The following is a 14204-nucleotide window of genomic DNA, read 5'->3' on the forward strand; positions in this document are numbered from 1 at the left end:
CCCCCCGCCAGCGACACACACCTGCACTGCCCACCTGGCAACCCCCGCACTTGGGAACTGTTTCTGTATCCCTACAGTCTCCCTACCAGCCCTTGAGACCTGATGTATGCACTTACCACTGCACTTGCCACTTGTTGGCCGTTACTTATTGTTATCTTTCTCATGTACTGCACTGTCCCTGCCCCATCCTATGCACTTGCACGATCTGAATGACACCTGGCCTAGTAGGATCGCTGTCTGTCCTCCCTTTGTTTCCCTCCCTTGCCTCGTTGCGCCTTGAAACACTTGTGTATAGGCGCGTTATAAATGTCATATCATATGACTTCAGGAGACAGGCTGCCAAGTACACAGATTGAGGACGAGGGTGGAGAGATGCTCCCTTGGGTTCCTTTAGCAAGTTGTAAGGGCACAGGAGCTTGATCAGGTTGCACATTGCCAGTTTGAGCAGATGTGGGAACCAAGGTTGTCTCGCCCACATACGCTGGTTTAGGAAACCTGGATGCAATGTCTGGTCATTGAGTGTTTAGGCTTGTGGCAAACAAGTCTAAAGAGGGATGCCCACATTGGGAGAAAATTCCATCTAGAATTTCTCTGTTGAGTTGCCACTTGTGTTCTTCTGGTAGAGGGTATCTGCTCAGAGTATCTGCCAGAGCATCGAGTTCCCCTGGAATGTGTTGCGAGGTTAGGAACAAGTACCCACTTCCATATTTATTCGGATAGCTTGGACAGACTTGGAGAGTGTGTGCCTCCCTGCTTTATTATGCAGAACATGACAGTGGTGCTGTGAGGACTTGCACCGTTTGAACTGCAAAATGTTGTTGAAAGGCTTGTAGAGCCTTGAGAACTGCCAGAAGGTCTAGGAAGTTGGTGTTCTTGGGCTGTGGTGTGTCTCCACTGGCCATGGGATGTGTGGTGGAGAGGTTTTTCCTTCTAACAGGTTGTCCCTGGAACACCAGCGAAGAGCCTGTACCAGAATTAGCAACCACTAGATCGTCCCACTGACCGTTTGCCAGAGACCATTGTTTCGCTAACCACTCCTATATTGAGCGCATGCACAGGCGTGCATGTGGAACTAAGTGTATGCATGAGGCCATCACCTCGAGCATGCGCATTGTTTTGCGTACAGTGATCTGGTGACCAGCCTTGCAATGAGGTACTTGCAACAGCATCTTTTGTACTCTTTCGTTTGACAGGAAAGCCAGCTCTTCTTTTGTTTTTAGGATGGCTCCCAGAAATTATTTCACTTGGCTGGGAACTAGACTTGACTTTTTCTCGTTGATTGAGAAACCCAATTGGAAAAGAAGGTTTATAGTTCTTTGGGTGTTTTGTCTACAACTTTGAGAAGACTCCCCGGTAATTAGCCAGTCGTCTACATGGGGATTGACTTTCTGCGGAGGTGTGCTGCTACTACAGCAAGCCCTTTAAAGAACACTCTTGGTGCAGAGGCAATGTCGAAGGGGAGCACCTTAAACTGGTATTTTACTCCCACTATTTGGAATCTTAAGTATTTCCTGTGTGCTGGGAACATTGAAAAAGGAAAGTATGCATCTTTCATATTCAATGTTGCCATGTAATCCCCCTCCCCCATTTTAAGAGGGGGTATTACCTCTTGGAGCGTGGTCATGCAAAACGTTTGAGGCTTGACATATGTGTTCGCTGGGTGCAGATTCAGTACTGGACACATGGATAGGTCTTTCTTTGGCACAAGGAAGTACTTTGAATAAGTACCCTTGTTTTCTTGATTTGCTGGGACGATCTCCATGGTGTCTTTTTCCAGCAGAGTCTTTACTTCCTCCAATGGAATGCACCTCTCTTCTGGCGGCATCTTCTTGTGTCTTGGCAGGCGGTTGGGTGGTTTTTGCAAATGTTTGATGCAAGACTCGATTGCTACGGTGGAAAACACCCACTTATCTGATGTAATCCCCACCCATCCTGGGTGAAATGTGAGATGCAACTTCCTACTGGACATGGGAAAGGGACTTGTAGCAGTGCGACATTGCTTGGGAGAGGTGGAGTCTCTGCCAGGGGATGTTCTGCCCATTCCTCTGGATCATTTTGATGTCCTCTTTGAAAATTCGAAGAGTACGACTGTCCTTTGTGAGGGGCTCCATGTTGAACACTGGCGCACTAATTATATCCGGAAGAGCGTTGCGTGCCCTGTCCCCGAAACCTCCTGGAGTTTGAGGAACCCCGTTGGACGTAGAGTTGTTGGTTAATTGGCCAAGGGACTTAAGAGTATCATACTCTTCCTTTGCGCTTTTGAGGGCATCTTTGACAGTTTGCCGAAGAAGGCAATAGGTTCCACCAGCATGGTAAGCAGGGTGGCCTATGTTTCCAATTTAAACCCAGACCGTCTAAGCCAGGCATGGCGCTTGGTAAGTGTGCCCTCTGCGAAGATGCGACACGCACTGTCTGCTGCGTCAAGGTTGTTTTTAAGAATGCAGTTAGATAACTGCCTGGCTTCTGAGATGGCGCTCAATAGCGGAGGGGTTCTGTAACCTCCTCAATTTGGTGTTCCAACTCATCCCAATTTTGACAGCCATAACTAGCTAGGACAGTGGAATTACTTGCAATTCTAGCTTGAAATGCCACTGAGAATGTGACTGTCCTTCCGAAAGTGTAGATTTGTTTGCTTTCTTTTTTTGGCGGGGTTTCAGCCGATGCCAGAGGAGGGCCAGCCCTCTTCCTAGTAGTGGTGACAAGTGAGTCCGGTTTGCGCTGACCCCTTATGTACAGGGGGGGGGGGGGAATGTGGGGGCTGGCCTGAATAGTTTTTCAATTCGAGGGTTAACCGCCCTTGTGAGGTTTGGTATAAGTAAGGAAGGGTGTATATGCCTTTGTATGGATTTTAACAGTGGAATGAACCGAGTGGCAGATTTCTTGTCGCCAAGAATGTCTTCCACAAAGTCCTTGTCACCTTGCGCATCTTGGGAGTCAATACTGAAATGTTGAGCAGCCTTCAGCAGCAGTTTGTTGTATTGAAGCTGATTATCTACAGGTGAACCTGCCACAGGCAGATCTTAGTGGTCAGGCGACTGGATGACATAGATGTCGTCATCATAGTACTAGTCCTGACTGTACTGATCTCCCTGGTCTCCATGAGAGCCGGGGTCTTGTGACCCTGAGGGGTCGATAGGATACATGTCCTGAGAGGGGTCTTGACAGAGGGAGGCTGGTGGGGCCCTGGGTGGAGGTGCTGAGCTGTGGGGTGTCAAGACATGGCTTTTTGGCAGGGGGCTGATGTTTTCCAGCCCCGACTGGGAGGCGTCTCTAAAGGACGCAAGTTCTTCAGGATGCCTGTCCATGAAGTCAACAAAGCATGACATCCTCTTCATAATTTTGTTGAATTGTTCAGGGGTTCACTCATAGGAGGGTGGAAAGCCTGGAGGGGTAGAGGCGATATGGGAGGGTGCCTGGTCTATGTGTTGTATAGCCCCTGTGTATCTGCTGGGGAGGAGGAAGCAATATCCTGAGAGCCAGTGGTTTGGGGAGGCGAGGGCGTCAAGGATTTTGCTATCTTTGGTGATTTTGTCTTTATAAGGGTAGCAGGGACATGCTTTTTAATAAGTTCCTGCATCTTCGGAATATGTTTGGGAGACGCTGAGGTGCCTTTTGCGTCCTGCTTTTCGGCGCGCAAAAGGAGGGCTTTATGTGCAGTGTCCGAACCAACTTTCGAGGCCAGTTTCGAAGGCCTGTCAAGCGGTGAAGGCGTAAACAATGGCCCAAAGGACATGGAGGATATATAGGCTTTTTCCGCAGACACCACGTGGGCTTCGCCGGACAACGATTTTGTTGAAGGTCAGCCATGGGTTGTGTGCTTATTGTGTTTGGAAGTGTGTGTGCTTTGGCCACCGGGTGTCGTCTCCATCACAGAGGCCCGGGCCTGCTTAGTGGAGTCGGAGGCCCACACATGAGGTTCTGACGAACCTAAGGATGCAGATTCTGCCCTTGCTGGATTCCCCAGTCACGTCTATGGAGGCTTTGGCCTGCACGGCATGGACGGCCCAGCTCTTGGTCTGACGGTCTTTAAGGGTTTTCGGGTGGAAAAGTTTGCAGGACTTGCAAAGCTTTTCTGGGTGGTCTATAGGGAGACAGTAGTTGCGCACTCGGTGCGTATCCTTCCACGGGAACTTCCTATGGCAGGAAGGGCAACATTTAAAAGGGGTGTTTTCCATAATAAATGGAAAGGGCAGTTTGCCAACAAAAGGGAAAATGGGGTGGCAAACTATGCATTCTCTAAATGGAATAGCTATGTGAGACCTCCCCCGCTCTCCCTACTTCTAAAGGCCGAGGCCCGAAGAGGCCCGTGAAGGGCGGGTCTGGACGTCGAGTCAGTCAGGTGTCGTTGACGATGGAGCCGTGCGCCGAGCAGTTGGATGATGCTACAAGCGGACAGTAATGAAAGAAAAGAGAAGTTTACGAATACACTTTAACTAAAGACATCAGCCTGAAAGGAACTCTTCAACTTGCAACCGACTACAATGGCGGAAAGAAACAATCTGAGGTACCTTTATGTGTGAAGGACTATGGGTACAGTACATGTCACACTAGGAATAGTATTACTAACATGCCCCATCAATGTCTGTATACGAGTTTCGAAAACAAATCTTGTAATACTCTGCGACTACCACTAGATGTCGGACTATGCAGAGCATGTGATCTAAGCACATCCACAACCCTCAGAAATATATATATGTATGTAAAAACATCTCCAAAACAATCTTGGCTATTGTTCGCTACTGTGATGCACAAGCTGTACAATGAATCCTCAACGTATGCTCCTCATAGAGATTACAAGTCCCAATTCCTTGGGTGGAAGTTAAACAGATGAGAAAATCTCACCTACAGGAATACTAAGCGTGATATCCAATGCTAGTTCTGGGGCCACTAATTTGTGTTCACCCCCTTGCTTCTACATTTCAGGAAGGAGATCAAGACCTTCCTCTTCAAGGAACGGCTCCTCCCTACCTAGAGCCACACACCCTCCACTTTCCACCCAAGCTGAGACTGGGCAATCTGCTCCTTCGGTCTGCTCACCTGCTGCTTGTAGAGACATTGTTGCCAAATTGCATACCATCATCCCTCTCAGTTGGGTCCCTGCTCCCTTGTATTGATCCCTTGCGATCTGCTTCCTTTGCCATGAACCCTACAATGACTTGTAAAGGGCTCTGATGCTTCCAGAAGTTCGGTCCATGATCAATAAATACAATAATAATAAAAACAGATGCTCAATTACTAACTGATAAATACATTCCAATTTAACATACTGCAGAGGACTTGATTTCTAATACCAGACCATGGTTACGCTCCGGATGGGTGGCCACCAATGTGATCCAACTGTGAAGCAGTTATTAGATTCCCAAGTGTGTATAACAGTTGCATTACACAGACCATTTTCCTAAAATGGATAAACATACATTAGAGATGAGTCTCAGTCACTACGGAAATATTAAACACCGCTTTCTGTGGTGTTGAAGAAACTTGTAAGGCCAAGGGGTATTATTTATAAGAAGACAGGGACTGGCATTAGCAGTCCCTGTGGTGTATTCCCTATGCCGAGTCAAAGCATGTTCCTTGTGGTACTGCAAAGTATTGCAGAAATTGGTGGACAGAGCCACGGAGGTGCAATTCTTATGATGATCCGAATCCCTACAGCTTTTGGTGGTGCAAGTTGGCAAGAGGAGTAGTAGAGCTTTATCACCTTTGAAGAGTGTAAGCCCTGTGGTGGTGCAGCAGCTAATGTGATGGATCACAGCATGATACAAAGTAATGCCTAAGCCTTGGCAAGACCGAGTGTGCAAGGATGCAACTGCTGAGTTTCGAACTATGTAATTCAACAAGGGACTGGAGGCCAGGTATATTAGGTAGGTGCAGCGGCTGGTAAGACCACCCCAAAGGTATTATCTGAGTAAGGTTATGCATGTCTTTCCAGAAGGTGTAAAGACTAGTGGAGATTGATTTAGGGGTGCATTTTCATACACATGCCACATTTCATTTTCAGTGTTTCAAGGGTTGATCTGAGGAGTGCACAATTTCTTTTGATCACGGACACGTCCAATTGGTGAGGTTTGGACTAAGTGAATGTAGTAATTGTGAAGGATGAGGCCATAGCTAAGATTGAAATTTCAATGGCAATTGTGTGGCCAAATGAAGGGAAGTTCATTTGCACGCCTCACCTTTCAATGGGCCTCCAGGGTCCTCCAACTGAGGCAGCATCTCCTGTAAAATAAAAAGGGGAAGGGTGGGGACAAAGGAAAACAGTTTAGAAATTAAAGCCTTTTCCACAAAACGTAACATTTCTGAAGAAAACTCAAACCCTTTCTAATGCCGGTATTCATGCTATTGTGGAGGATAACCACTTGCTCTATAGCAATGTACTTATGTTACATGACCAATAACAGGAAAGCAGTACATGGTAGCTATGGCAAACCATAGGTCTCTGGTGGCCACCACTACCTGGCGAAGAACATCTAGAGTTGTGAATTAGAAGAAAATAAGGGTGTAGAAGGTGCCACACCGGCATAGTGAAATTAAGTTAGGACCGAAGGTAATCCGTAGGTAATTTGCAATGCCACCTCTTCCAGCCAACTGGTGAGTGCCCAAGGCATACTGCTTAGGGTGGGAATGCCTGGTTTGGCAGATTTCATAGGCATGGGGAATGCAGGCCTCAGACTTCAGAAGTCCAGATGTATTCTCATTCCTGTTACATAAGACTGTAACGGGAACAATCAAATCCAACACCCCCTAACACCTCTGTGAGCCCCAGAAAGGGTGCAGGAGCTTTAATTCAGTCACTTGTCCCAGAAGATTGATGTATGCTGGCTCTGCACTTAGGAAAACTCTGGCCAATTTTTAATTTCAAAAGAGCTTGTCTTTCATTAGAAGAACCCAACGAATATGTTGTCTTTTCCAGCACGAAGAGGAGATGAAGGTCTTTGAAAGAGCTTTAACTGTGGGGACGAACCAGACGAAGCTGACCCCAACAAGTCAGAAGCAAGACTTCTTATAATGACATTTCTGTACGAGTTTGCAATGAATCTGTCCGTCAGGTGAGGCAGAGGTACATGAAAGAATATGACACGCATAGGACTACTGCAGACTAAATAACACATTTAGGAGACATTTCGATGCAGTCACACCCCTGGTGACTTGTAAAAAGCATGTCCTTAAGGGGACAATACAAATTATAGGGGATTTATAGAAGCATGCCTGATATTTTCTAGAATTCACAAAAACACATCTGCTAGTTCATGGGGCTATGCTACATATTTGTATGGATGACTGCATGCTTTCTGTATTATGGACATGACAGCCTATGGGGTAAAAACATGGTACCAGTTAATATTCAAAAGTTAGTATTTACTGCATGTTTTTCAGAGAACAGTTTTTAAAGCAAAAAGAGCTATTCTCATTATTGATGGCAGCATTTGTTTGTAATGTAAATGATTATTATTGAAATTAAGATAATGCAAAAATATATAATAGCAATATTTAAATGCATTGTTAAATATAATGCCTAACGTTAGACCAAGTACAAACCTGTCGAATAACAATGGATTATCATACTTCAATAATCTGATAACATAAAAGGCATGACAAAAAACGTTACAGAAACAAGTGGAGGGGTAAAAAATGTTTTTTTTTTTTTTATAAGAGAACTAAAGGTTCATGGAGGTTTATGAACATTTGAATTGCGACCGAAGTGCTGAATTCCAGCAAGAAGAGGGTTGTAATTGAGAAAATTGATCAATATAGCCCACTTTAATTCAAATTTGGATGCGCTCAACTAGTAATACAGGATTCAATTCTATGAGAGAACACAATATATTCCGCCATTCATTGACGTTAAGGCATTTTTAAGTAAATAAAACATTTCATATCTAAAACATGGTTATTTTGTTGTCGTGCATACTTTATTTTAGGTAGAAATTTGTGAAACTAAAAGATTTACCGTAATCTTTAAGGCCATCTTCAGATCAGACATGCTTGTAGCATGGTACCGCTCAGGACACTGACCTGAACAGCTGGGGAGAAAAACAGGTGGAAGCCAGGGGAAGAACTCTGCATGTCCATTTGACCTTATTTTTTAGGATTATTATTACTCACTTGTAACTGGCTTCAGACCAATTATCTGGAGCTCCGAGTACAGTTTTACTCAACTGACTTTCAAAGCTAGACCGGTCTCTTTTGCAAAAGGTAGAATATTGAAAGTCCATACAGGGTGTATTAGGTTAAACTAAGCATTTTACCTACATACCTACCAATAAGGGTTTGCGCCATATTTGTCCGGTTTTAAATATCTTTTACTGCAGTAACTAAATACATCATATAACGGTAGCAGCCATGCATTTTCACTTTACACTTTGTTGAGTGATGCAAGAGTATGCATGTAATGCATGTCTGAGCCAGGCTTAAATTTGACAGAAAGGGACGGTAGACGTCGACATAGATTCACAGACCTAGCAGTGCATGTGCTCACACTTCAAAAGGTATACATTATTCAACAACAATAAAAACACTTTGCTTAAGCATGCTATGCACATGCCATAAAATATTAAACATAAAAATCACACTCAAAACCTGGTCATAACATTTAGATCCCAAGTTAAACCTATTTCCACGTCACGCGCACAGAAGTATTTTTCCAAATGGTTGCAGACTTTTATTTTTATTTTTTTAAACAGATGGGGATAAGTCTTTATGACTGATGACACTAGCACTTACGGGGCCACAGTGGGCCCAAATTATAGAGACAATTCGAAGTACTCTAGGGGAAGTGCTGACAGGAGATCAGAATAGCAACCTACGCTTTTCCGAATACTATAGAGATCTATAAGCCGCTTCACCATATAGGGGCGGCAGGGATTGCATCCATTCTTTCCAACAAGAACAGTTTCCTACAGTCACCCTGATGGTGCAGGAGCCATTAAATGCTCCAATTACAGAGGCAGAAGCGACTAAAGCCATTAATGGTCTAGCAGAGGAAAGGCGGCTGGACAAGGCGGCCTACCCATAGACCACTATAAATCAATGATCGAGTCCCTTACACCAAGATTGACGGCGATCTTTACAGAAGCAAGCCAATCGTGCCATCTTCCAAGGTCCATGATGAAGGCAAACACTGGTCTTTCATAAATCTGGAAGGGACCCAAATGAGTGCAACAGCCCAATCTCTCTTATCAACTCGGATGACTAGCTGGTAGGCTGGAGCATCTGCTGCCTGCATTTATCCATATGGACCAAAAAGGGTTCATTTTAAATTAACACTCCTCGGACAGTTCGGACAGGGAGGATGTAGTTCTCTCCCTCGATGCGGAAAAGCATTCGACAAGGTACGTTGGGACTATATGTTCACTGTTCTTAAATTTGGCATTGAGGGGCATTTTGATAAAATGGTTAAAACTGCTTTACACGCAATTGTAGCTACAAACAGCAATACCTCTGAGGCGTTTCCCCCTACATACAGGAACATGCCAAGGATATCTACTGTTGCCTCTCCTTTATGTGCTGGTAATTGACCCATTAGGCTCGAAATTGTAGATGGACAGCAGTGTAAAGGGTAATGCTAGGAGAAACAAGGAACACTACAGCCCCTTAAAGAGACCCCTTGTGTACTTTAATGCACAATTGAGTGCTGCCGCGCTGAACGTACTTTTGAGCACAAGGCTCGGCACTTCGCAGGGATTGGACAGCCTATTAGTTAGGGTTGAGACGCTTGAAGAATTGCCTAAAGTATATTTGCACTGTCTGACCCTCTTCTGTTACAGGTTGTGGATCTTTACTTGTTGAATATTCCTTTAGGCCAATAGTTACTGTATATATGTTCCCTAGTATAGTGTGGTGTTAGTATTGTTAATATTATTGTGGTTTCATCTTGTGTCCGAGTTAAAAGGCCTTTAATAAATGTATATGTATTTTTGATATATGCACCTGGCAGAGTAATTTGTGGTGGTGTTTGCTGTGTGCTCATTGTAGACTTTCGATCACCCTCAGCCCCTGCTGAGACCTAGTCTTGACCGCCGCCAATGCTACCTTGATTGGTCTGGCTTGTCCAGAAGGTTACCCTGTTCTGAACCTCTGTCCACCAGGTCAGAGTTCAGAAATCCATCTTAACACATGTGATAAGATGTCAAAGTTGCTGCAAGTGATTGTATGGCTGGGGCTGTCAGAGAGATTCAATCATATTTTATTCAGAAAAACTGAAGGTTGACTGCAGAGATGAAACTTGAAGCACACCGGCTAAAAACTTTGCAAACCCTGATTTCAAATTAAATGTCTTTGATTCCTTCATTTCAACGAGTCTCTGGGTTAACATGGTGTAATGCTTTTGACTAAAACATGGCACTAGTATGCAGTGCATTTTGGGTGCTCCCAGAGCCACAATGGACATTTTTATTTATTTATTTGACATTCATAGCAGCGCATCAAACCCTCACGCATCAAGGCGCTAATTACACAAAGTGCAAGTGTCATTCTTCATAAAGCAAGACACACATTGATGTGCCACATGTATGTGTACAGGCATGTGTACAGGCATAAGCTGATACAGCCACGCCTCATGATACGGGAGCTACATTTTGAATATATAAATACAAACGGTCAATCGGGTAGTAGTCTGGCAAAGCCATGCCTCATGGTACGGGGGCTACGTCATGTATACATAAATGAAAAAGGCCAATCAGGTAGCCATGCCTCATGGCACGGGGGGCTACATCTTCTTCAGGCCTCAGTGAAATCTGCACTTGATGTGAACTCTTTATGGAATTTGCTGGAGCCGAAGAGAAGTCATGCGGTTATTTTGGCTGGTTTCTTGAGAACAGAAGAGTTTTTGCCTCTTGGGGTTGCTGTTGGTCACTCTGCTGGGTGCCCATGACACACATATTTGTGGATGGTTTAAAATGAGGGCACCAGAGTAGTCGGACAGAAAGCTTTGCTGGAAGAATGAATTAACTGCTTCCATGCCTGTTGATGCCAAGATCCCTCTGCACGACTGTTTAGGAGCTTTTCACTGACAATGGCGAGATAAGAATATGTACTTCAGCTGCTTCAACAGTGATGTCCTCTAAGACATCGATTTATTATTTTTATTGCATTTATTCATTTATGTATGCTTTTTGTGAATGAAGGGCTCTAAAGAGCAATTTTTATAGTTTAGCTGAGTGTGTGAATAATTGCCCTTCGGCATCCAAAGTTTCTTCATTCAGTGTGCTGGTGTAGTGAAAAATATCTGTACTTTTGAAGCAAAACATTTGGCGCTGTTAGCAGGACCTCGTGATGAAAAATTCCAAACATCAATGGATCCATGCTTGAACGCTGGTGAGAGTGAGTTTTTTTCCCTTTGCAGTGGGAGTCAGGCTACGTTAAGTGCTTTGTGTGTGCACTTTGCATGACTGCATTCAGGTTGCTGTGTTTACATTATTGTAGATGGATCATTGTAATTTATTGGAAATATTAACACTTTGTTTAAGAAAAAAGATAAGGGTTACTCCACCAGTGGAGAATGCCTTGGTGTTATAACCCCTGGGTGGGCAAAGAGCCCATATGATAAACTGGCCCAAGAATGGGCATGCAGCGCAGGATTGAGAGGACAGTGGGATGAAAGTCTAGGTGAAGCAGGACCCGCAGAGGTTGTGTCTTGTTTACATCAGGTTTCAGTGGACAAGGGAAAGAAATTCGCTGCGGTAGGGAGGTGGGTGGATCCTATTGCATGCACACAGAAAAATGCACCATGGAAATATTGAGCTGAATGAAGATATTTCGCGTTTAGAGAAAGAATTAGCTGCTGAAAAGCACACCTCATTAATGCAGCAATTACAAATGAAATTTTGGCACGACAAAGCAGATCAATTCCAGGCAGTGGCAGAGCTGGCAGCTATCAAGGTTGCTCGATATGAATATAAAAAACGCCGAGATAACAAACAAAAGGAAGGTGGCAGCTGTAATTGCCAGAGCAGGGGTGAATTGGGACCCCGATCAGTGGGATGAACAAGTTAACATTCTTTCAACTGTATGTTCCTCCCACGTATTCTTCCTCAACGATATTCGAGTCTGCTTGCAGCTTGCTTCAGAATGTATTTTTCACAGGGTAGAGCGTTGTGCAGCGTCGAGTCTTGGTCTTCAACGGCCTCTGTAGAGTCCCTTGTGACGTAGACAGTGGTATATGAAAGCATGTGTGCTGACCGTTGCCTCAGTTCTAGTTTTTCCCTTCTTTCATTTGCTGTGTCATAGGAGGAGGCAATCTTGGTGTTGGAAGAAAGGAGGGTGTAAGACACAAAAAATCTAGACAGGCAAGAGGGGATGTGATAGGAGGGTGAGGAGGACTACATGGGAGGAACATCCAGTCGAAAGTAACTTGTTCTTTCTTGGAATGGATTGAGTCCTCCCACGTATTCCTCATCTTTGATAGAATCCCAAAGCATTTGTGTTTGGTAGTGGCATGCCAAGAATTTATCTATTTGTTCATATTATGGAGGACAGCTTTTCCAAATTTTGCTTCCTCTCCTGATAGAGAATCTACACAGCAAAATCTACTGAAAGTATGAAGGGATGACCAGGTTGTCGCTCTGCAAATGTTCTGCACTGGTACACCTCTTTCCAGAGCTGAGGATGCAGCCACCCCTCTAGTAGAATGTGCCGTCAAACCTTCAGGCAAATCTTTGCCTGCCAATGAGTAGCATTCTGTTATGCACATGACAATCCATCTAGAGCTTGTTTGTTTTGTGACCGCCAAACCTAATCTTTGACCAGCATAACCAATGAAGAGCTGGTCATCCTGACAAACACTTGCCGTTCGTGTAATGTAGTAGCTCAATAACCTCTTGGGGTCTAGACAATGCAGTCTTGCGTTGCCCAAGGTGAAACTCGAACAACTTTCGGAAGGAAAGATGACCATACATTTAGAACCACCCTGTCCTTGCAAAAGGTTGTGAATGGTGGTTTGGAGGATAATGCTTGTAGCTCACTTACCCTGCGGGCAGAATTGATGGCTACTAAAAAGGGCGTTTTCATAGTGAGCATCCTTAAAGGACATGATTGCAAGGGCTCGAATGGAGCTCCCATAAGACAATTTAGTACCAGATTTAAATCCCATTACGGCACAATGAAGGGTGCAGGTGGGAATGAATTTGTTAGGCCCTTAAGAAATCTTATCACTAATGGCACCTTTAAGTATGATCCCTCATCCGAAGATCTCTTGAAGATGGATAGTGCCGCTAGATAGCTCTTCCCTGGGGCCACTTGCAACCCAGAATGGGTCAGGTGGAGCAAAAAAGATAAAACATGGGGAAGTTTACAAGTGAAAGTATCAAGGTTCTTTTCACTGCACCAGCTGCAAAACGTATTCCAACGGCAGCGGTACAGGGATTTAGTTACCGGTCTTCTAGCCGAAAGTAACACCTCCATTACATCTTCCGGAAAGTCCCAATCCTGGTTTCTCAACCTTTCAGACGCCGGGCGTGAAGACTGAGATTCCTGATGTCTGGGTGAAGAATGCGACCTCCCACTTGCGCGAGTAGTTCCTCTCTTTGGGGAAAACAATTGGAGAGCAGATGGCCATTTCCAGAAGGTCCAGGTGCCACGTTCTCCTGGCCCAATCAATAGCAATGAGGATCATAGTTTTTCCGAACTTCTTTAACCTCATGAGGAATGACTGGGACTGGTGAAAACGCGTACAGCAGCGGAAACTCCCAGTGCATGCTCCGACTGCTCAGAGCGTTGCCACTGTGTTCTTTTCTCTGGCCAGATGAACTGCCAGAAGAGTGATTCTTTCTCAGTGCACAGAACCAGAGCTGCATTGCCTCTCTGCACAAGGGCAGCAATCCTTCGCCCCCTCGCTTGCTGAGGTAGTGCAGGACACCTTCCCCGTATTGAGGGCAGGAAGGCCATCAGTGCTAGTCTGATTGCCATTAGCTCTAACAGGTTGATATGGAGTCTGTACTTCGACTAAGACCAGTGCCCGCTTATTGAAAGATCTCTCATGTGTGCTCCCCATCCTGTGAGGGAGGCGTCTGTCACAACGGTCATCTGCGGCCATGGTTGCCAAAAAGGTTCTCCTCTCATTGCATTCTCTCGGTTGGCTGACCACAGAAGATCCTGGGTGAACTTTTTTGGGACCTGAAGAAGATTTGTCATTCTGCCAGAGAAAGGAGACCACTGGGATCTGAGAGCCCACTGAAGGGATCTCATTCTTAGACGTGCTTCTGGCA

General features: G+C 45.0%; 1 protein-coding gene across 2 annotated transcripts in view; it reads right to left on the reverse strand.

Moving 5' to 3' along the window:
* The window catches only part of PCNX3 (pecanex 3), a 1956057-nt gene that overhangs the window by 1676428 nt on the left and 265425 nt on the right, over positions 1 to 14204 (reverse strand). For both annotated transcript variants that reach the window (XM_069644841.1, XM_069644840.1), the window contains exon 4: positions 6177 to 6219. In XM_069644841.1, coding sequence (XP_069500942.1) covers positions 6177 to 6219 — 43 coding nt within the window. The remainder of the gene's footprint in view (positions 1 to 6176; positions 6220 to 14204) is intronic.

The sequence above is a fragment of the Ambystoma mexicanum genome, chromosome 2p (assembly GCF_040938575.1).
Source record: "Ambystoma mexicanum isolate Mex_15411 chromosome 2p, UKY_AmexF1_1, whole genome shotgun sequence".
In the NCBI taxonomy this organism is placed as follows: domain Eukaryota; kingdom Metazoa; phylum Chordata; class Amphibia; order Caudata; family Ambystomatidae; genus Ambystoma; species Ambystoma mexicanum.